We start from the raw sequence: 23700 nt of genomic DNA on the forward strand, positions 1-23700 counted from the left end.
TTTTTCCTGTTTTGTTTGTTCATTTATTTTGTTCTTTAGATTTCACGTATAAGTGAAATCATACTGCATTTGTCTTTCTCAGTCTGACTTACTCCACTTAGCATAATACCCTCTAGGTTCATCCTTTTTGTTGCAGATGGCAAGATTTCATTCTTTTTTATGGCTGAGTAATATCCATTGTATATACAAACCACCTCCTCTTTCTCCATTCATCCATTGATAGACACCCAGGCTGCCTCCATATTTTGGTGAGCGTAAATAATGCTGCAGGGAATGTATGGATGCGCATGTCCCTTTGAAATAGTGTTTTGGGTTTCCTCGTATAGGTGTAAATACCCGGAAGTGGATTACTGGGTCCTTCTTTGTCTCTTATAGCCTTTGTTTTTTAAAATTTATTTTGTGTGATAAAGTATTGCTACCCTAGCTTTTTATCTTTTGTTTCCATTTTCATTAAATATCTTTTTCCATCCCTTTATTTTCAGTCTGTGTGTCTTTTGATCTGAAGTGAGTCTTTTGTAGGCAGCACATGTAAGGGTCTTGTTTTCTTATCCATTCAGCCACCCTATGTTTTTGATTGAAGCATTTAATCCATTTCCCTTTAAAGTAATTGTTGATAGATATGTAATTATTGCCATTTTATTATTCACATTTTTTTATCTGTTTTTTCTTTTTCTTAAAGAAGTCTCTAACATTTCTTGTCATACTGATTTTATATTGTCACTTGGGACAGTCTTCATGAAATCCCTCTGTAGTACCTGGGTACCTCCAGTTTACAAATTAGGGTGAGAAAATCCACAGAAAGTAGGAGAACTGGGAATTCCATTCTGGACTTCCGTTTCTGGGTCTTATTTGCTTTATAGAATTTCCAACTTACATCAAATGAGGGGCCGACTGAGGCTGGGATGGGTACTGGTGTTGGGTGAGGTATGAAGGGTGCTTCAAAAAGCTCAGTGTCTAACGAGTTATTATTTCTGTGCGTCCACCACTTATAGCCTAAACATGAGAGTTTTCAAAAAAGACAGCTTCTTGTGTGACTTAATTGTTTAAATAGGTAATACTTCTCTGTAGTACAAAACAAAATATTGAAATGTTTGGAGTGAATTCTCAGCTCAGTGTCCTTCTTTCCACTGTCTCCCAGAGCCCTTGGGACACACTTCAGAAACAGTCTTACCAGCTTCTCGGGTATCTTCTGAGGTGTTTTTATGTACAACATCTTTAATTTGTTTTTATGTTTCTTTTAAGAAATCGATGCTTGTTCCTTACGGTGCACATACTGGCCTTGTTCTTTTAAAGGGCTGTGAGCTCCTAACTTTTTAATGACTTAAAAAGCTGGATCTTTCGCAATTTGCACTGGAATGTTAATTCTATGATGAATAGAATGCCTTTTTTTTGTTTTTTTTTTCGTTTTTTTTTTTAAATTAAAGAAGACGTACTTTAAGTTTCTGAGTCATTTTCAGGTAGTGTATATAAGCTTCCAAATGAAATCCCTCTAATAAAGTGGCTCTAAGGCCCATTTCAATTCACTGTTATTTTGGAGTCAAGGACGACATAGACTATATTGATGGGATAGAAAACATGTTAGTTGGGGGGTCAGTACATTATCAGTTGGAATGTCTTTGTGTAAGTCACAGCTAAAGCGAACCGATTTAATTCAATGAATATAGCATCCATCCATCTTTGGTGTCCAGAAAAATAAAGTTCTCTGAGTTCCCGAGGAGGGGCAGTGGGCCCAGGTCTGCTGGGTCTGCATACAGTGTAAGCATTTTTATGTGTTCGAGCTTTTTGGTCTGGAGTTACTTTGAACCCTCATGTGGCAATCTAATGCCTGCATTGTTATTTGTATTTGTGTCCTGATGAAAGAGTCGCCATCCAAAGCTTGTTCACAAGTACAAACTTTCCAAGACCTGCATATAGGACCAAAGGAGTAGATGCAGTACTGCTCTTACTGTAGAAATTATTAGGTTGGTGCAAAAGTAATCGTGGTTTTTGTGATTATTTTTAATCCTTTAAACTGCAGTTACTTTTGCATCAATGTAATACTCAGAACACACTCATCATGGAATTAAATTCCAGTGTAAAAAGAAAGTGGAGTTTATTTTTGTTCGGCAAATGATTGGGGTTTTCTACCACATCCTCTGTAGCAGAAGCTGGGGGAGGATTGAGGGTAATGAAATGTTCCATGTGATAATTCACATAGCTTTGATGGCTTCAGTGGGGCTGGCAGTGAACGTCTTTCCTCAGTGCTGCTCCTTCATTTCTCCACTTTCCACTCAGATCCTCGGGAGGCTTTAGGGGTGCACAGAAGGGTGCTTTCCACCGAGGGAGGCGAAACTGTGGTCTCCAGTCTGCTGTCTTGTGAAAGAAAAGTTTATTGTCTTGCTATAGCTTTCCTCTCCTGGGGCAGTACAACCCATGACTTGGTCTCAGATGTGGAAGGCTGTGGGGATTCGTCCTAAGGGGTTAATTAAATGTACCAGTTTAATATTTGTGCAAATAATGTCCCTGTTATTCTGTGCTAGGGATGAATATCTCACCACAGCCAAGACTGCTGTAGAAACAGGGTTCTACAGAAACTGGGGAAGATTTGTGAAACTTCCCGTCTGATAATACCCTGTTTCCCTGGAAGAAAGACCTAGTCGGACAGTCAGCTCTAATGCGTCTTTTGGAGCAAAAAGTAATATAAGACTCGGTATTCTATTATACTATACTATATTATACCCAGTCTTATATTGTAGTAAACTAAGACCGGGTCTTCTATTCATTTTTGCTCCAAAAGACGCATTAGAGCTGATTGTCTGGCTAGGTCTTATTTTCAGGGAAACACAGTATAACATTAATTGCAAACAGCTGTCTCACTGAGCAGGCGTTGCGCCTCTTGTGGCAGGTGCTTCGTGTGTGCCCGTCCGAGAGGAGGAAAGCCCCGATGCTGTACATGGGTCCAGAAGCTGGTGGTGTGACTGATGTGTTGATTAAGAAATTCTCGTTCTAGGGGCTAAAATTGGATTCTGTGGTTGCCAGGAGCGGTGGCTTCAGATGCATGTATGGGGTTGATAGGGAAAAAGGACAACTAGAAAAAAAAAAAAATCCCTAAATGCAATGGTTAGCATTGTCTACATTAGAATGGAAACGAGAATTGGAGACCTGACAGCAAGAGGCAAAAACCACACAAAGTGTCCAGTGTTGTTCTCCTCAGGTATCAGATACCATCTGGTACCTGCAAGGCAGAAAGAAGGTGCACTGGACACGTTCCTTGATGGCGTGGGACACAGGTCTCTTTTGCTGCTACCAGTCTTCCTGTCAGCCCTTCTTCCTCCTTTCCCTGCCTGAGTTCTTGCCACTCATTTCCTCGCTTGGCCCCTTTGGTCTCTTTTTACCCCCAAACCCTTAAGCATTAACTATCTGTCACACAAGTGTGCAGTCACTTACATTTTGTGTAGAATGGCTCTTGTCTTTTGGGGGTATCTTTTTTGTCCCTCCATCCTCAACTGCGTATCATTCACTCCTTGGGCAGAGTGCCCTTTGCTCACACAGCTCTCTTCACCTCTTCAGGCTTCCTTCCCTGCCCACCATCCGTCCCTTGACTTCAGAGAGGGACTGACTTAGTTAGTCAGTTGTCGCCCTTAGCTGCCTCCCATCCGTACAGACTGCAGTCCTTACCTGTCTTCCTCATCTTGGCCAGCGAGACCCTGCTTTCACCTGCGATTACTTCCTTCCCATCTGTGGGCTGCTAGACCTATAAATCATACAGGTTTGCTTTCTCCTGGGCACACATCGTCGTTCTAAGCATGTTATATGTCACTCAGTTTTCAGAATAACCCTACAGGCTCAGTACTCTGATCAGCGCTGTTTTATAGACAAGTCACCGAGGCACCCAGAGGCTGAGTGACTTGCCCAGGACCCCAAAGTTGGCAGGCATCAGGCCGTGGGACGGCAGAGTCTGTTGTTCTCCAGCAAGCCAGTCATGTGCCGCGGGCGTAGCAGAGGGCTGGGTGCCCCGTGAGTGCACAACCGGTATTCTTGTGGTGCAGATACTGACCCACCCTGCGCCTGTGGCAGCTGGGTGCTTCTGTTGTCATAGTCACGTTCTCTAAGGCGTTGAACCCACATCTGAGAATGGTCCCCACATCCAGGGCTTCTCTCTGACCCTTTCTCTGAATGTCAGACCTGTGTATCCTCCTGCCCCTGGACATATTTTCCCATGAATATCTCTGACACCTCAAATTCAAGTCTTTCAAACGGAATTCAAAACGGGGAAACCTGAGTAAGAATAGTGGATTATATCATTGTGAGTATCCTGGTTGTGACATTGTAGTTGAACACGATGTTAACATCTGGGAAATTAGGCAAACGGTACATGGGATCTGTGTGTATTTATTACACTTGCACGTCAATCTACAGTTATCTCAAAATAAAAAGTTTAATGAAAACAGTTAATGAAAACAAACAAACTGAACTCGCCGCTTCCTCCTCCTCCCCCACTTGCTGCCTGTTCCACGACTCAGCCCCGGCACCACCATCCACTCAGCCATCCCACTGAGAGACTGGAAGGCCCCCTACCCCTCTCTCTCCTTCATGCTGATGTCAGGTTGGTTACTATTCAATCCACTGCTGCTTTGCTTCTCAGTTACCTCCCCACTGCACTTGGCAGCCTCTTCAGTTTGTGTCCCCCATAACTTCGGAGTCTTAATTTACATATCTGATCTTGTCGTTCATTGGCTTAAAACTCCTTCAGTGGCTTTTAATCATTTGTGATAAAAGACAAAACTCCATAGCTTGTCACTGCCTGGGTCAGAGTCCTTTGCGCTGCCGGTTAACAATGCTGACCCCTCTTCCGAATCACCAGGTTGAAATCTGGAGTTGGAACTAAATCTGTGCGTTTAACCAGCGCCCTCTGGTGGTCATTCTGTGCACTAGCGTTTAAGGACCTCTGGCCCCAACCACCTTCCTAGCCTCGCTGGGGACCCTTCCTCCGTCTGCCAGCATTGCCTGCAATGTTACACGCTGCTCTTTCTGTCGTGGAACTCCTTGGTACCATTCCTCAAGCCTTGGCTAAAATGGCCCCCTGCTTCCTCTCTCGTGTCCCATGGTATGTCAGAGCTCATGTCTCATTGCTGTCAGTATCTGTGTCCCTGTGTCTTCTTACCTCAGGGATGAATTACTTCAGGTAGGCATTGCTTTCCCCTCACCTTTGTAGCCCCCGATCCCAGGAGAGCTTCTGGCCCATAGTAGGCATTTCACGTTTGCTGCTAAATACCCACGATGATTTTATCTTGTGTCACCTTGATCCTCAAGTAACAGTACTTAGTGTCATGGCCCAGTAAATAAAACCAGAGAGAAATGGCCAGTTAAGAATAACAGTAAAATTACTCATCCAAACACAGGTACTCAATATTTGCCAGTAAACACCAGTGTTCTCCAGGTAATTCTGTTAGAGAAAAAACGTTTTTAAAGCATTAAAAAAATGTCTCAGTAGTTTATTGCACCATAGCATTTCCACGGGCTGCCAACAGCCCCCCCTTCCCCCTCCCCCACGTGCTGATTTCACTAACTGGCCATTCGGCACAACACAGCATCTGCCCGGTGGGCTGACTGTGGGCCTCACACCACACTGAGGCAGCAGTTCTCATTTGGGCTGTTCTTTGTCTAGGCTGCCAGTCAGCACACTGATTTCCCCCTTTCTTTCCCCAAATGAACAGTGGCTGAACAGGGGATTTCAGGTTTTCTGAAATCATTTCAGAAATAATTTTTTCAGGTTTTCAGGAATCATTTCATAGGATACAACTGATTTTCTTTTATGGAAATTTGAAACATATACAGAAGAATATGATAAAGCCCTTTTACCCTTCACCCAGGTTTAACCATTAACTCCTGGCCACGCTTGTTTCTACCCCATACTCTCCTCCCCACCCCTTACCCCCTCCAAGTCATACCATGTTGTAGGGGATTGCTGTTTACCAGTGGGGAATATTTCAATCAAACGTTTTGAAAAATGATAAAACTGCTTTTCTGAGATATGATTCACCTGCTTTACAATTCATTTGAAGTATACAATTTCGTGTTTTTTTTAATGTGTCCACAGAGTTGTGAAACCATCACCACATTTTACAACATTTTTATCACCTTAAAACAAATATCGTACCCATTAGCAGTTCACATTTCCCCTCAATCCCTGCCTCCAGCTCGTAGGAAATCTAATTAGCCCTATAGGTTTGCCTCATTTGGACATTTCATATAATTGGAATCATAAAATATTTGGTCCTTTGAAACTGGCTTCTTTCAGTCAACACAGTGTTTTCAAGCTTCACCCCTGTTGTAGTATCGGTGTTGGTAGTTCACCCCTCCTTAGGGCCGAATGGTATTCTGTTGCTGGCATATGGCACCTTATTTATTGATTTATCAGTCGATGGGCATATGGACTGCTTTCACTTTTTGAATTATGGTGCTACAAACATTTGTTTACCAATTTTTATGTGGATGTGTTTTCATTTCTCTCGGGTATATAACTTAGCCGTGGAATTGATGGGTTAGAAGGTAACCCTGTTGAACCTTTTGAGGAACTGCCACCTGTTTTCCACGGTGGCTGCAGCATTGTACGTTCCCCCCGGCAAAGCCTGAAAACTCTAATTTCTACACACTCTTATCAACGCTGGTTATTATCGTTTTGTTTATAGCTGTCCTAGTGTTATCACAAGATGTTTGTATGAAGATTTGCATTTCCTGGTGAGAAATGACATTGAGTATCATTTCAGGTACTTATGGGCCATTTGTCCATGTTTGGAGAAATGTTTATTCATTTCCTTTGCTAATTTTTAAAAAATGGTTATTTGTCTTTTTATTATTGAGGTGTAATAGTTTATTATATATTCTAGATCCAAGTCCCTTATCAGATATGAGTTGTGATAAAAAACTACAGTGAATGTTTAAATAAAAAAAAAGTATTACAGTAAAAGACACATTGCCATTAATCCCTCTCAAAATACTCCCCCTCTCTTCGAAGACATTTATCCCATTGTTCTTACCACTTTCTGAAGCAATCCTGGAAGTCCTCTTTTGTGAGTGTCTTTAGTTGCCCTGTCGTGACTGCCTCGAAGTCCTGAATCATTCTGACTTTGAGGAAGAGCCAGAAGTTGCACGGTGTCACATCTAGTGAATAAGGTGGATGAGGACACAACGTAATGTTTTTATTTGAAAGAAATTGCCGGACCAGAAGTGATGTGTGACACAGCATTGTCATGATGGAGAATGATTTACAGCACTTTAAAACACATCTTCTCTCAACCGTAGCTCACACTCGACTGACTACACCAAACAAGTTGAAACTTGTCCCACACTGTTACTAAGGCTCGATGCGCCACTTCCCATATTGAAGATCCCTGCCTTTCTGTTGGATGGCACTCGGCAGCAGCATTCACCGTATTCTTTGATCACACCTCGTATGATTTGCAAATATTTTCTTTCGATTAGTGGGTTGTCTTTTCACTTTATTGATATGCTTTGATAAAGAAAGCATTTTAACAACAGAAAACTTGAGGAAAATGGTAGAAAAATTTTCAGTTATTTTTACTGAGTGTTCAGAAATGGAGTATGCAGCATTTTACATGTCCTGAAGCTTTTTTCCCCATTGAATCTGCACCAAAGTCAGGCTGGTTAAATCCTCTGTATCCAGCGGTTTTGAGAAGCAGGCTGTTCCTACTGTGGAGAAGCGAGAACTTTTTATGATAGTGGTACATACAGCCTCAGAAAGAATGTTCGAGGATACAGGTGTCTCCCCCGAGGAGTATGTTATCCTTGACTTACAGTGCTGTAGCAAGTGATTGCCTTAAAGATGTGCGTATTAATCTCTGGACTTGGCGGGAGTTCTTAAGAGGTGATCTCTGTTGTATTTATTTCACATAGTGGGTTCCCACTGGTTTTGATAACAGGAAAGAACATAGCCAGGAAAATGAACCTTCACAAAATATATATATACTGTAAGTTTATTAAAAAGAATTGAAAGGTCAGTATTTGCATGGGCCTTCGTAGCACACTGATTAACATGTGCTTCTCGTTGATTTGGTTATAATAAATAAACAGTGTATTGGAGGGGGAATTTGGCATTTTCCCTATAGTGGTGTTTGAAACCTTCTAGGTATGTAGTGCATGAGTTTAAACTAGAAAGCAAAGATGTTTGTATGAAGATTTGAGAGGCAGAATAATTGGGGAGGAACTTGGTTTAGTAGTTATTTTGGGGGAACTTTGGGGTGCATTGATTCAAGTCAATACTTGATGGTTGACTACGAAGTTGGACAGTTAAGTTTGCGAACTCATCCTAGAAAAAGTGCTACATGCCTTGTTGCTGAATATCACTATGGTCACCTTCGAAGTACTCCCCTTGGGAAGCTATGCACTGACGCAGTGCCTAGTCCACCCTTCAAAGCAATTTTGGAACTCTTTTTCTGTAATGACCATCAGAGCTGTCATTGTATTACCCTTGATGTCCTGAATGTCATCAAACTGTCTTCCTTTCAATATTTCCTTTATTTTCGGGTAAAGAAAGAAGTCATTGGGGGCCAGATCAGGTGAGGATGGAGGGTGTTCCAATACAGTGATTTGTTTACTGGCTAAAAACTCCCTCACAGACAGTGCCGTGTGAGCTGGTGCATTGTCGTGATGCAAGAGCCATGAATTGTTTGTGAAAAGTTCAGGTCGTCTAACTTTTTCGCACAGCCTTTTCAGCACTTCCAAATAGTCAACTTGGTTAACTGTCCGGTTGGTACAAATCCATAATGAATAATCCCTCTGTTATCAACCTTTTTTGATATCATGCATCTCTTCAGTACATGCGTGCTCGTGAACATCATTGCAACAAGTTTGCCAACTTAATTGTCAGATGCCGTATGTAAGGCATAGCTTTATGGGGGTGAAAGAGATCCCTGGGAGGTGGTGCGTGGTGTGCAGAGACTAGAGAAGGCAGCAGGTTAGAGGTGACGTTTGCACTGGGCCCAGAAAGATTCGCACACGTGAACATCCCTGAGTAGAGAAGGTACTGCAGCTAGAGATTGCATCATAGGCAGAGTCAGAAAGCAACTAGAGCTAGTGGAGTATGTAATGGTAGGTAGTATTTGAAATGATTTTAATTACGAGCTCAGGAATGTGGCCCTAATTCCTTAAGGGCTGCAGGTCCATTGAAGAGTTTGGCACCACGAAACCGACCTTGATCGAGTCCATCAATCCTTATCCAGATTATTGGCAGCTCAGCTGAGGCAGAGGTTAAGGAACTAACATCAGTGACAGCAGCTACTGTCCTCTTGACAGTCAAGGCCTGACCTTCAGTTTGCTTTCTAAAAACTTTTCATCCTGTTGATGATGATAGCTACCACTTTCTGATCAATTTCTGTGTTACAGGAACGGTGCTAAGTAACTCATCCTTACGGTCACTCCGATGTATATACATTATTGATCCCTATTGTAGAGATGAGGAAATTGAGGCTTAGCAGAGGTTAGATGCGTTGCTCCAGGTCGCATGGCTGAGTGGCGGAGCCCCTTGTTCCCAAGTTCATTCTAGTATTAGCACTACATGCGGCCCTGTATTGCTTCTCTGCTGATGTCATGTTCGCTGCAGGACACCTTCTCCGTGAACCTTGCTGCGTTTGCCTTGCTCTGGGTTTGCCCCCAGGGTGGATATTCCCCTCTGCTGAGCTCCCACTTTTCCTGCTAGTTCTGCAGATATTCCAGGCCCGGGGGGATCATCTTAACGTAACCTGGCACAGCTCTGTGCTCACCCATTATGTGTTTATCCCTTTACGTGTTTTCATGCACTGGTGGGGCATCGCACACCTGTTTGTGTACTTCTGGTTTAGCCACGTAACCTTGAGTAAGCCTACATACAGTGCTGGGATCCGGAAAAAGGTGGCGTGAACTGCGTGGCCTCTGAAACCCCTTCTGTTGGGGGCTGGGCATTAGTACAGAAGGAACAGTGGCTGTAGGATTCTTGGATACTAGAGAGCAATGTCAAAAGGAATGGGTGTTTTTTTCAATCTTGACCCCTCTCTTCAGTACATGCAAGCTCATGAACTTTCTAGTCATCTGGCTTTATGGACTTTGCGTTCTACTGGACATCCGTAAGTGACAGACGGGGCCACACCCGGCAAGTTGCCTGAATTTAGAACTGCTCCACTTTCAGAGTAGCCTTGTTGCTCCCTCTCTGCATCTTTTTTACCTTTGACACCCCCATCTTTCCTTTGATCTTCACTTGTTCCTATTTTACTACCTGGGGGCTCTCACTCCAGACCAATTAAATCAGATTCTGGCAGGGTGGGGCTGAAGGCGCAGGCATTTGGCTAAGCTGCCTTGTGACTGTATTTGCATTCCCGCCTCAGACTACTGCCTGTCTTGCCACTGCCGCCCGCCCCCACTGCTCCCTTTTAGTTACTGGTCCTAACTGAGCATGAGAGGTGCAGTGAATCCTGATACTTTTACGAGTACAGTACTAGTGGCCATTTGCTATTTTCTGTTTTCAATTTTTAATGAAAATTTTGTGTGCATCTTAGTTTTTATACAGTCTATTCTAGATTGTCTTAACATCCCAGACCTCTGAATCTATCTGCTTGATAGGATAACCTAATGTCAGTTAAATACAGTGAAGTTAAAATGCACTACTAAGAGGGCTACATTTGAATAATTCCGTGTGAATTCCAAAAGGAGTTCAGATTGTGGAATGATATAGGCAGCAATTAAAATAAAAAAAGACACGCACATGTTTATATAAACATTCAGTCACACATAAGGACTGAAAAAATATATACTAAAATATTTCATGATTATGAGTGATGGGATTGTAGATTTTTTTTTTGTTTTCATACTTGCATTATAAATTTTCTCTAGTGATCATGTATTTCTTCTATATTTTTTTTTTTTTAAAACAACCCTAAAAAGGAAATATACCCTTGACAAAGTAGGGGTATATGTTATTTTTACTCTTGAGGCTGAAATATTCTGTGGGGATATTGAAAATACCTAACTGAGAGAAAGCTAATAGCAAGGCTTGGCACACACAAAAACGAGTATTTGGATCCTTGTTATTTTTGTTATTGCTTATTATAGCTTAGCTAAACTCCTCTCATCCTATGGTTGGCATTTTATTTTGTTGAACAATTCAGTCATGAGACTATTAATCCATAACAGGTACCAGAAGATGATGACATTGAAAATTTACTGTTTTGTTTTTAACGTCAATGGATTCATTTTAATGACAATATCTGTTATTGGTGGTGTTTTCTAAAAAACTATTACACTAGGAACAGAATATTGACCTGGTATCTGTTCACCTTTTTGCATTGGCTTATTACTGGAATTTAACATGTGCATTTGAATTTGAATTGTAAGACAATTAGAGTAACTGGTTTAGGCCATAACTCTGGGTACTGTTGTCAGGTAATTTTAATTGTATTTAAAAAGTAAAAACAACGCTCGATCCCTAATAAATATTTTGTGTCTAATCTTACTTTGGTCAAAATAGCTTCCTTTGAAATAAGGTGGGAGAACCTATTGCCAAAAGAATGGGAAAACAACATTGGGTGGTAATGTTTCAGTAGGATGGTTTCTTCTGAAATGCTGTTTTGCTAATCTTTGGGGAAATTTGGCTGTGCACATGCAATTATTACATTTTTATCCACAGAATGGGCTAAAGTTGGCATGTCATCCCTCATGGTTGCCAGAGGCAACATACTGATTTAATTTGTCCCCCCCCGCCCCTTGGCAGACATTTTTGAATAATTTAAGTGATTTTTTTTTTTAATTCTACTTTTCCCATTCCCTTCACAGTCTCCTACCTTTTGTTGCTCACCACTCGGGCTGATTGCATTCTGAGGCATCTTGTGTTGATCGAGGAGAGGAGAATAATCAAACGTCCCGAAGGTTGTCTAAGGGGGCGTCCACTCTTAGGTCTCTGGCATGTCCTGGGTTCCTGCAGGTCAGAATGCCGCCATGGCCCAGCCTGCGGTGAATGCTGGTCCTCCTACGGACTGACAAAAACAGAACAAACCTTAATTAGGCATGTTTGAAACTCGGCTTGAACTCCAAAAAACATACTCTTTAAAGAGCTGCCGTCGGGGGATTTTGAGTTCTTTCAGTGTAGATTTGAGATTTCTTGAAGTGTTGCCCTCCACTTTTCTGTTTGGTGCTTGTGCCTTTGATATTTTTGTTAGGCTCACTGTTGTTTAACACGGAGAATCACCCGATGCCCTTAATTCAGTGTGGAGCTCTTCTCTGTAAGGGGTTGGGTTGCAGAGGCACAAGGGGAGAGCTGCCTTTTCCACGGGAGAGCGGGGCTGTGTTCCTGGTGGCTGCAGGGCAGGACGTTACACTGGGGTGCCGTCCTTAAGGGCTTCGGGGGAGGCCCGCCTTTCTGAACAGTGTTTGCATGGGCAAAGAGCCTTTTTAAATGTAATACCTGTTTGTTTTATCAGTACGTCCTTCGAGTAATCAGAAAGGGGGAGAAAATGTTAATTCTTATACCTTTTTTTTTTAAATACAGAGTGGACACAGATATCTACCAGATATCTTCGAGAGCAGTTGGTGAAGATTTCCGATTTTTACCACATGGCTTCCAGCACAGGGGACGGCCCTGTCCCTGTGCCACCAGATGTGGAGCAAGCCATGAAACAATGGGAGTACAATGAAAAGCTGGCATTTCACATGTTCCAGGTGACCTTTCTCAGGCATTCTGGGCTGTGTAGTGTTCTTTCAACAAAAGAGCAAATTCCTTATAGTTTTAGTTTTCCGGAGGTTAAAGTATAACTTGATGTGAACCAACACATTCAAAGAAAGCGGTCTGACATTTGTCACATTTGAATTGGATTCAAGGTAACACCTTTGCCGCTAGATGACAGCTTCTTATTATACATATTGATCTGCAGGTTTTCATGCTGTCAGCTCTTTTAATTGCTTTGTAGTTGCACTATGAAACATAATCCTTCTCAACATTTTATTTTGAAAAAATTGGATGTGTTTATTAAAAATAATCTTTGTGCTGATATCGCATAGTAGATCTCCTTTAGAGTTTAGTTAGTAATTCCAATAATAGGTCGTCTTAATTATGCGCAGCTGCAGTTTAAAATGCAGTGGTGGGGGCGGGCAAGGGCATCGAGGCATGGCTGAACCGCCACCCAGACCAACGGACCTAAATCACATTGACCAGAAGAGGGCGCTTTTGTTGTTCATTTCCTCACTTTTTCCTTCTGGCGAGGAGGAAAGTGTATTCAGCTGAAGTCACATTGCTAGCGCAGGCTTTCACTATCTGCTATCGTGAGCAAAGAGGAAGGGGATTAGAAAGGATGTGTGGCTTCTAAATTTACCCCTTAGAACTGTCCAGCTGGTCAGTGACTTTTTTTCTCCCTAAGAACTCAAAGTAGGAAAAAGCATGTTTTTTGGGGGTAAAGTAGCATTGTTAAAGTCAGTAAAAACAACTCTTACAAATCCTAGCTTCATTTATCAGAGGACTACTTCAGTGCCTGCTCTGAGCTTTTATGACTTTTATTGAGCTGAGGATTTAGTCTGCATCTTTTAAAAAGTGTTTTTCACATGCTTGCTGTTTTTGCAAGAATTTCTCTGTGTAGTAGGAACACTGAAATCAGTATCTCTTTCTACGAAGCTGTTAGCTCCCAAATTGATGAATATAATTAGAACATTAATGTTAAAAATTCATTATAGTTTTTATTTGCCATATTCTGAAAGGTTAAACTGATCTTAGTATACACACGTGCAGAAATAAACTTAGGGGGACATAGACAAAAGTGTTTTGAGGACAGACTATTGTGCAGTCATTGGCAATCATATTTATGAAGATTCTTTGTAATTTGCACTCACCGTCTCTGTCAGGGAGGGTGTCAGGAGGGGTCTCTGGTCCCGCTCCCCACATAAGAATGCAGGATGTGGTGAGGCCAAAAAGGAACACCCACGGAGCCATAGATAGGGGAGTCATACCACTATATTCTCACTGGAGGCTGGATCCACACTGTCCGCAACCCGCCATCCTAAATGCAATCCACTCTTGCTAGCTCAGCCACCATCTTGCTAGCCCCCATTTGCTGCTAGCGTAGCCACGGCAGTTATACTAGTGGTCAATGGCTCACTGGTTACAGCTGAGGCCAACTAGCCACAGCTGATGGCCATCCAATCACAGTTGATGGCCATTTACTATGTGAGCCAGCACTTTTCTATGTGAGGCCGGGAGCCTGGAAACTGCTCTCTGGGGCTGTCCCCACAGTCTCTTACACCGTAATGCAAAATTCCATGTTGTTTTTTTTTTATTAACTTAAAGTTCCCTTTACTGGTCTTAAAATTTTTAATTACAGTTTTTCTGTGACTAACTTTTTAACTCTTTTTGACTCTAAACATTTAAAAATTAGAAATTAGCAATAAGTAAATATCTTGATACCATGTCATGTCAATGTGGTGTCATTGTAACCTTATACATACTGAAACTGGAATTTATCAGTACAATATTTTCCCACAAATCGTTGATAACCGTGGTTGGGGACCACCGATGATACCTAGGTATGCAGAAGTTTCTAGGAACAAAGTAGGAGTTCATGTTAACTACCAAGGTTGTTACCAGAATGATCGCAAAAGTGTGTCCCAGAAAACATAGCTTTTGGCTTCTATCTTAAGATTCTTATATGATATGAATCACAATGCAGAGCTATAATATGATAGTCATATACTATCATAAAATAACGTGTGTATTTATATGTATGTAGATCTGGAGGCAATAGACGAAAATGTTTATTAGTGCTTATGTAAGGGGCTGTATACGACTCCTGTGGGGCATTTTGGAAATTTGTAGGTGTGTTGTTTTTTAGTGTAGTTATGTTGGGATATTTATACATTATGGTATTTTATTATAAATTCCTTGCATTTCTTTATATTATAATTAATTATGCTGTTATATTTTTAAGGTTATGTTTTACAGTTAGGTTATAGTATTTGAAATTCATTTTAGGATAGAGGAGACTATTAAGGCGGCATTGGATCTGATGGGATTGCCAACCTCTTGTCAGGATGATGGCGTGATGGGAGCTCTGTACTTCAAATTATCATCATTGGCCAAGTTGCCCCTGTGAATATGAGTTCATAAACCCCAAAGTCTAGCCAGGCATTTGGTAGGCCTTGGGAATCTGAGAGCTTCTGAATTTCCTCTCTTGTAAGAATTATTTTTTTTCAATTTAGAATGAAGTAGATTACCAAAAACCAAAAAACCCCACCCAAACGAACCATACAAAATAACATTATTATTATTATTATTATTTTGTTTAGAGTTTGGGCTATGATCTTTGCGTTTTACTACAACAAAAACAATAGCAGTAAAATTACACTTCAGCATAAGAATAACAGTGCTCTTTTTGAGTTTTAGTTGGTTTTACTTTAACATTATTAGTGTAATTTTTTTTGTTCATTTAAGGAAGGAATGCTAGAAAAACATGAATATTTGACATGGATCTTGGATGTTTTAGAAAAGATCAGACCAATGGATGATGATCTTCTTAAACTCTTGTTACCACTAATGCTGCAGGTACAGTACATATAACCATGAACTATTTCATTTTATGGGCAAGATTGGTAAGTAGAGGTGGAAGAGGAAAAAATTTATTTTCGAAATTGAAGGAAAAAAATACATTGTTGTTACAAAGTTTTAGCAATCATCTGTAATGACTATGTTCATAGCTTTTATCCACCTGTCTTTTTAAAGTATTCTCACCCACATTGATTTCTCCCATTACTGAGCTAAGCCAAACAGCTCTTTAAATACTGTCTCCTTATTTACACAGATTTCTGTGAAAACAAAACAAATCATCTCTTTAAGGATACAGAGGATCTTCTACAATCTTTTGAGCCACTGAGGTCAAAATGATTGGTCTTAAATCTGTTAAAATTTAGGTTATCTGGATGAAATTTATTAAAAAATAAAGTTTCTTGGCAAGGTAATACATGCATTTGATTATTCAAACAAAATGAAAGAGTATCTAGGGAAAAGTCATTCTCTTTGTCACCTTCTCAGAGACTACACCATGCCAGTGTCCTGTGTACCCTCCCTGAGATAGTCTCTACCTGTGGTGTCCTTTCTGTAGCCACTAGCCAGACGTGGCTACTGAATTGTTGAGATCTGACAAGTACAAATTGAGATGTATTCTTAGCGTAAAATGTGTACCAGATTTCAATTTACTGCAGAAAAGAGTGTATATAATATCTCATTAATACTTTTTGTGTTCATTACACGTTGAAATGATAATATTTAGCTCTGAAACTCTAAATAAAATACATTATTTTAATTTTGCCTGTTTTATTTTTATGGCTACTGGAAAATTTAAAATTTCATATGTAGCTTGCGTTATATTTCTCTTGTACAGCACTAGTCTGTACAGTATGTTTGAAGGTTTGTTGTTTTTTTAATGAAAAAATATATGTTAACATAGTTATTTCTTCAAGTAGCATAAGACGTGGCTGAAGCCTGGTGTCCTTCTGTTCCTCAGTACTCTGATGAGTTTGTTCAGTCGGCCTACCTGTCGCGTCGTCTTGCCTACTTTTGTGCTCGGCGTCTTGCCTTGCTGCTGAGCGATAGCCCCAATCTCCTTCCTGCCCACTCGCCCCACATGATGATAGGACCAAACAGCACGAGCATCGGGGCCCCGAGCCCTGGCCCCGCTGGCCCCGGCATGAGCCCCATGCAGCTGGCCTTCTCAGACTTCATTTCCTGTGCACAGCACGGCCCCCTGGTGTATGGACTTAGCTGTATGCTGCAGGTAAGTGCTTGGCCCGTGGTATTTTATGTTCAATTTCGTTGTGGGAAATCTTCGTGCTGGGAATTGATCTTCCACGTTGTCCTTGCAGCTCTAGTGTTTTCAGCTAAGTGATGTATAGATTGAAACTTCGTGTTTTTATTTTCTGATGTTGAATCAAGCTGAGAGAAGATTTATTCGTTGCTTCCATGCAGAAGAAAGTTATTGTAGTTGTTCTTTGTTAGTTACTGAAGTTGTTCTTAACTTCGTTAAGAAGTTCGGTGATTAAACATCCTTCAGGGAACCCCCAGAAGTCGGCTGTGTTCCTCTTCTTCTGGAACATCCGCTTCTTCGTGTGGAATTCTTTAGTGTCCTCAGTTCACGTGTTGAGTGGGTTGCCTCCTCTCTCTTTCTGTAAAATTCAGACGATTTATCAGGCTCTGTTCATCTGCCACGCATCGTGCTGGGTGGTTCTTGGCCATCAAGTAGTGTGCCGGCCTCTGGGCTGGTACCATCGGGAGTGAGAGGCAGCACTGCCCTCGGAGCTCACAGGTCACAGTTCTTGGGCTCTTACTGCTCTTTACTAAGGAGCTTTGGGACAGGTCTCACCTCTGCTAGAGTTTACTGTCTTGTCAGGAAGATCGGCTTATAAATGGGTCGTTTCCACGTACTCTGACAAAGGCTGATGGAGGGATGCATGGGGAGCAAAAGGAGTGGAGAAGTAGAATTTCTCGTCTCACCTGGAATTCAGGGAGGCTTTCTGAATGAAGTGGTCCTGACTAGTGCTTATGAGTTTTAAATAAAGGAGGCAAGAGTGTCCTTATCAGAGGTAACAGCGTGGGAAAGGCCCAGCTGTGATTGGTCTTCTTATATGCAGGTTGGTATGAATCGGACGTAAAGTATAAAACGCGTTGGGGGGTCAGGTCATAGAAGACCCCTTGTGTGCCTTAGGATTGGGATTCGTTGGAGGATTTTATGCAGGGAAGCAGCATGTGAGCTGTGTGGGTGAGGTAGATTGTTTTGGCCACAGTACAGGGAAGATTCGTGGGACTGGGGAGGTAGGGGAGAGCGAGAGAAAGAGGAAGAGAGAGAGCGTGCAAAGAAATAAGTTTGGAAGCGTCTAGGTAACGTCAAAGGACTGTTTTATCCTTTACGGTCTCCAAGTGGATATTTTCAAGAGCTTGTTACGTGTCTGGTTCTGAAGATAAGGGAAGACAACTGCCCAGATGCATAGATTTGAATCACTCAGGGCCACTTGTCTGGTCAAAATTGAGAAGGGTGAAGTTACCTAAAGAGTTAGTTAGTGACAGGTGACTTGTGGACCTGAGGGGCATGAGTGGCTAAGAGATGGCAGAGGGAAGTTCACAGAGGTGACCAGGAAAGTTTGGCTAGACTGAAGAGAGAACAGGAGAGAATATTATTACAGAAACAAAGACAAGGAGAATAAGAATGATACTGTTGTATGAATAGCATTTATTATGTTTTAGGCATGGTTCTAAGTTGTAACATAACATTAAATCATTTAATTCTCAGAACCATCCTATGAGATAGGAAGGAACCCATATTAGTTTTGTAACATTAATGAAATGATGGCCAAGTTTACACAGCAGGTAAGTGCAAAGCTGGAATTCAAACCCAGACCATCTGGATCCACAGTCCACACTCTGGGCAACCATGCTAAACCGCTTCCCTAGGTACCACAGAAAGTTTCAAAAAGGAGTCAGTAGTGGGCAGTGCCCAGGAAGTCTGGTCAGAAGACGGCTGAAATTGTCTTGACAATATGGTGGTCACTGATGATCAGTTGACTGGTGGGTTAGAAGGCAGATTAAGGTGGGGTGACCAGTGGTGAAGAATGAGGTGAAATAATGTTCCTGTTCTTTTGAGAAACATGTTTATGAAGGGAAGAGAGAGCGATTACTGTTAGATAAGTAGAGATTTCTTTTTTTGTTAAATTGTTTTTTGACCCTTAGATTTGAACATTTTTTTAAGCTAAGGGTAAGCTAGCCGAGGGAGCACCTCAGAAGAGGAGAGGGGGAGTATTTGCTAGATCGGTGCCTTAGATATGGGAGGCTTTGGAATTAGAATTCAGGGAGGAGCTAGCTCCATCATGGACAGGAGACAGGAACCCCACATCGTCATGCGCAGAGGCCTAGGGCCCCACGTTGTCACAGACAGGCTGGAGGAGGTGGGTAGAGGTGTGCCAGTGGACACAGACGCATTGGAGGGTTCTGGGACTTGACAGTCTTCATATCTACCATCTGGTTTCTATAAAGATGTCTCCTAGACCTCAGAATCTAGTATTTTTATGTTTAATTTCACTTTTTATAAAAAAGAAATGTTGCGTTCATTCTTTAAGCTCACAGAGTTTGCCGTTGAGTGGCATGACAGCAAAACGGTGAAGGCATATACTTTGGAGTCATTACAGATTTGATTGTAGGTCCTGCTCTGCTGCTTAGTAGCTTTGACCTTGAGCTTCTGTTTCCCCATGTGTGAATGGGAGATGACAGTTCTTATTTCATTACTTCCTAGCGTTAAGGTTATAATGACTAAAAGCTTCCAGGATAGCGTTCAGCACAGATGAAGTGCTTCATTAAATGTGAGTTAGACTGTTTAATTTGCATGTAGGAGGCAGCAGGGTTAGCCATGTGTGCCGATGTCAGTTTGGGCCCGAAACTAATCCCTGTGTCTCATCTTCCAGTTTCGGACATTTGGGGAATAATAGCCCATATCTCATGGGGTCGTTGTGACGTGAGATGGTCATAGAAAGTGCTTTGTGCAAGCTGCTTGAGTAAAACGTGTATGTCTGCAAGGAGGGTAGACAAGCTACAGCCCATGGGCTGGGAATGGGTTTTATGTTCTCACTGAGTTATTAAAACAAAAAAAGAAGAATGTATGACAGAAACTATACTATCTGGATTTTCATAAAAAAATTTGCCACCCACTACTCCAGCGTTATCGTCTGCCCAACGTTTATGAAACTACTTCCTGCACTATTATTTGTGAGATTAAAAAAAAAAATTCTTTTTTAGATTTTATAGCCTTAGAAATGACATATTTAATTCCATCTCATTTTTAAAAATTTCATGAAAATCGTTTTAAGTGATAATTTTTAAGTGATGATAACTGCATTTTTATTAAGTTTGCCAGGTTTCCTGTGCTGAATATTACCTTATGAATGATAATATCCTTAATTTTTCAATAGCTGTACTTCCTCTCTTTCAAATTAATAATTTTATCTTAGTTTTGTCTTATCACTTGAAAAGTTGAGACTGGGGTAAGGTATTCATGTTTTAAGCTCAATAGTAGGAAACTCTAATAGTTATGACCAGGTATCATTTTTGCTGTTAAACTGTTGTTATATTTTTTTCTTCCTCTAACTATCGGGGTTTTCCCGCTTTATTTTCAGACTGTCACTCTCTGTTGCCCAAGTGCCTTGGTGTGGAATTATTCCACAAACGACAATAAGAGCGCGAACCCAGGCTCACCCCTGGATCTGCTGCAGGTGGCCCCCTCCAGCCTCCCCATGCCAGGCGGGAACACGGCTTTCAATCAGCAGGTAGACTTCCTGTGATGCTGGTTTGACAGCATTCTCACTCTCCGGAGGCACCAGGGCACAGTGGGCCATGAGGGTTTTAACCTCTCATGCTCGGGTGCCAGCCCCAGCTCTGCCCCATCTCTGGGTGACCTTGGCGGAGGACTTATTAGCCTCTCTGAACCACAGAAATTCATCGTATTTCCCCGTCTCTCACCCTCTCCTGGGCAATTATTTCAGAGTTCTGCCACGCAGACAATAATTATGGCAGTGGTTCTATTACTTCTGTGGCACGACTCTCATAGTAGCAGTCTGGGACATTTAGTAACTGTCAGATGTTTTTATTCGTGCTGGATTATTTGGTTCAAAGACTTAAGAAACTTGAAACATAGGATGGTGACTAATACTTAGAGTAAGATCCCTGTTTTTTACCAAGTAGTTTTCTTAAATTAATAAAACATGGCTAGTTGCTTTCATACATAGAAGAATGGCTCAAAGATGATATTTTAGAACTTTCATCTTTCCTTATGATGTCCTAAAAGAGTTTCACTTGTAAGGATTTTTCGCAAGCATTTATTTTTGTATGAGCGTTTCTTATTGAAAACTGGCATTGAATTGCCACTTGTAAATTTTAAGATGCATTTTGGGCCACAGGCTGAATTTCCTATAATGTAGTCAAGACTGTAGTTCACTGTAGGGTGCTCTGCTCCTGTGGAAAAACCTGACATGATTTAGAAAACCACTGTGGTTTTCCAAGCGCAAGTTAATGAGAAGCGATTATCTTTCAGGTTCGAGCAAGGATTTATGAGGCAGAACAGCAGATAAAACAAAGAGGCCGTGCAGTGGAAGTTCGGTGGTCTTTTGACAAGTGCCAGGAGTCAACAGCAGGTACAGAACACAACAGAAGAAGGAGTGCTTTTGAGTGTTGGACTTTTTTTTATGCCGTGTTCCTGATTGTAAATTTCCATGTATTGAATAAGGACACTTTTTGATGGTGCCACCTAATGGGTGTCTTTAGTTCATGCCCTGGAGACCCTGGTTGCCTAGCATGTCAGGCTTGGTTTTGTTGTCAATTCTTCTATGCTGAGAATGATTTCTTACAATTTCCTTTGCCCCACGTAATGACGATTTTGTACTATGCTATTCTGGCTTTGTTTGGCCTCTCTAACTGCCTGTTTAATTTCCACATCTAGGGGTGACCATTAGTCGGGTTTTGCACACGTTGGAAGTGTTGGATCGGCACTGTTTTGACCGAACTGATTCCAGCAATTCAATGGAGACACTTTATCATAAGATTTTCTGGGCAAACCAAAACAAAGATAACCAAGAGGTAGTTATTTCTTCTTTTCATTTTTTGTTGGCATGTTTTCTTCTTTTTCATTTAGGAAATTCTGGCTTTTCAAAAGAAAAGCCTTTTCTTTGAAGTGTAATGTCTTATGAAGAGGTCTTCACCCTGAAGTCATTTTATTGTAGGACTACAGTGCACCTTTATTAAAATGAAATGTCCCTTGGGCTGCTCTATCTACATGTATTGATTGGAAAGGACCTAGGTCCTTTCATCATTACTCCCCATCATTTCAGTTTTAGCAGAATCAGAATATCCTTCATGTAGTGATGGGGCTTTATATAATGGGGGGAATGTATTTTAATATTTAGCACATCAGAAACCAGTGAATGAACACGTGTGGTCAGGATCTTTGAAATATCTGTAGCCAGCATATTATACAGGATTCTCCAGAGAAACTGAACCAACAGGGGAAAAAATTATATGTACTTTAAGAGCGAGAGAGTATTTATTTACAGTCATTTGCTGTGCAGTGATGTTTTGGTCAACGACGGACTCCATGTCTGACAGTGGGCCCATAAGAGTCTAACCGAGCTGAAAAGTTTCTGTCACCTACTGATGTCACAGCTGTTGTAACATCATAGCACAACACATCCCTCACGTGTTTGTGGTGATGCTGTTACACAAAGCTGCGGTGCTGCCAGGTGTGTAAAAGCGTAACACATACCATTACATGCAGTCCCGAATACTTGATAATGATACATGACTGTTACTGGTTTGCCGATACTATACTTTGTATCATTGTTTTAGAGTGTACTCTTTCAACAGTGTGGCGTGTTGCACAGACAGCAGTCTCACACCGTGTGTGTTTCCTGTGTCTGATTGCATCACGTTCTCTTGCACGTGATCTAATCTCGTGTTGTTTTGTACAGTTTTGTAGCCTAGGGACACTAGGCTATACCCCGTAGCCTAGGTGTGGAGTGAGCTAGACCATCTAGGTTTGTGTGATGTTTGCATAACGACAAAATTGCCTAATGCTGCATTTCTCAGACTTTATTGCTCTTGCATGACTGCATTTTAAGGAACTGGCTCACATGATTATGGGGGCCAGCAAATCTGAAACGTACAGGGCAGGCCGGCAGGTTGGGGACCCAGGGAAGAGCTGACGCTGCAGTTTGAGTCTCCGGGTGTCTGAGGGCGGAGGTGGGGGTGAAGGGACCTGTATTTTTTTTCTTAAGACCTTTAACTGATTAAATGAGGCCCACTCACGTTATGGAGGATAATCTGCTTTACTAAGTCTATGGATTTAAATATTATTTACATTAAAAAAATACCTTCAAAGCAATACCTAGAGTGGAGTTTTACCAAAAAATTAGGTACCATAGCCTAGCCAAGTGGACACATAAAATTAATCATCACATACAATTTTTATCATATACTTCCCTAGCACTAGGTTGTTTCATAATTGAACTGGTCTATAAACATAGGATTTTCAGTTATTTTGCTTCTCAACCTTATGTAAGGAGTTTAAAAAAGTTTGTCCTGTTTACACTGGAAAGCACCTATGCAATATCCAGGTTGTGCTAGGCAATACAAATGCAGAGGTAAGTTTTAAGGTACAGTACCCATCTTTAAGGAACAGCTTAGTTAACTGATTATAATTATCTTTGATTTTTGTAGTAGCCTACGGGAATGCATATATGGAAAGAAGAGATAAAAAAACACAACTACAAACATTTCCTTATCCTACCTTTACGTGAACTTGATGTGAACCGTTTCTAGGTTATTTCTCTTTTTGGAATATTGTGAGTCCACACTCTCCTTCTCAGGTAGAAGGTTCAAGATCATTGATGCCAGCCGTGTGGGATATCAGAATGCTGAGAGTGAGGTGCAGACTCTTGGAGTGTAATTTCTTACTCACCATGAGCCTCCGTAGAAATGCTTCAGTAGTTCTGGGTAGCAAACTGATTATATAATAAGTCTCCGTAATTCTGTGCTTATAAACACAGGGTTCTTTTGGGGTGGAAACCTTAAAGTCTTCTATTTGTAATAAAGACTTTCTTAGATAAAAGGCTTCAAGACTACTAAGATTTTCAGTACTTAGACATGAGCTATCTGGAAGGAAAGTA

General features: G+C 41.3%; 1 protein-coding gene across 10 annotated transcripts in view; it reads left to right on the top strand.

Moving 5' to 3' along the window:
- Positions 1 to 23700, top strand: part of MED12L (mediator complex subunit 12L) — a 322241-nt gene that overhangs the window by 54260 nt on the left and 244281 nt on the right. For all 10 annotated transcript variants that reach the window (XM_081064322.1, XM_081064328.1, XM_081064329.1 and 7 more), the window contains 6 exons: positions 12515 to 12684; positions 15440 to 15550; positions 16509 to 16778; positions 20161 to 20310; positions 21075 to 21174; positions 21480 to 21616. In XM_081064322.1, the coding sequence (XP_080920448.1) occupies positions 12515 to 12684; positions 15440 to 15550; positions 16509 to 16778; positions 20161 to 20310; positions 21075 to 21174; positions 21480 to 21616 (938 nt within the window). The remainder of the gene's footprint in view (positions 1 to 12514; positions 12685 to 15439; positions 15551 to 16508; positions 16779 to 20160; positions 20311 to 21074; positions 21175 to 21479; positions 21617 to 23700) is intronic.

The sequence above is a fragment of the Rhinolophus hipposideros genome (genome assembly GCF_964194185.1).
Source record: "Rhinolophus hipposideros genome assembly, chromosome: 2".
NCBI classification, from domain to species: Eukaryota; Metazoa; Chordata; class Mammalia; order Chiroptera; family Rhinolophidae; genus Rhinolophus; species Rhinolophus hipposideros.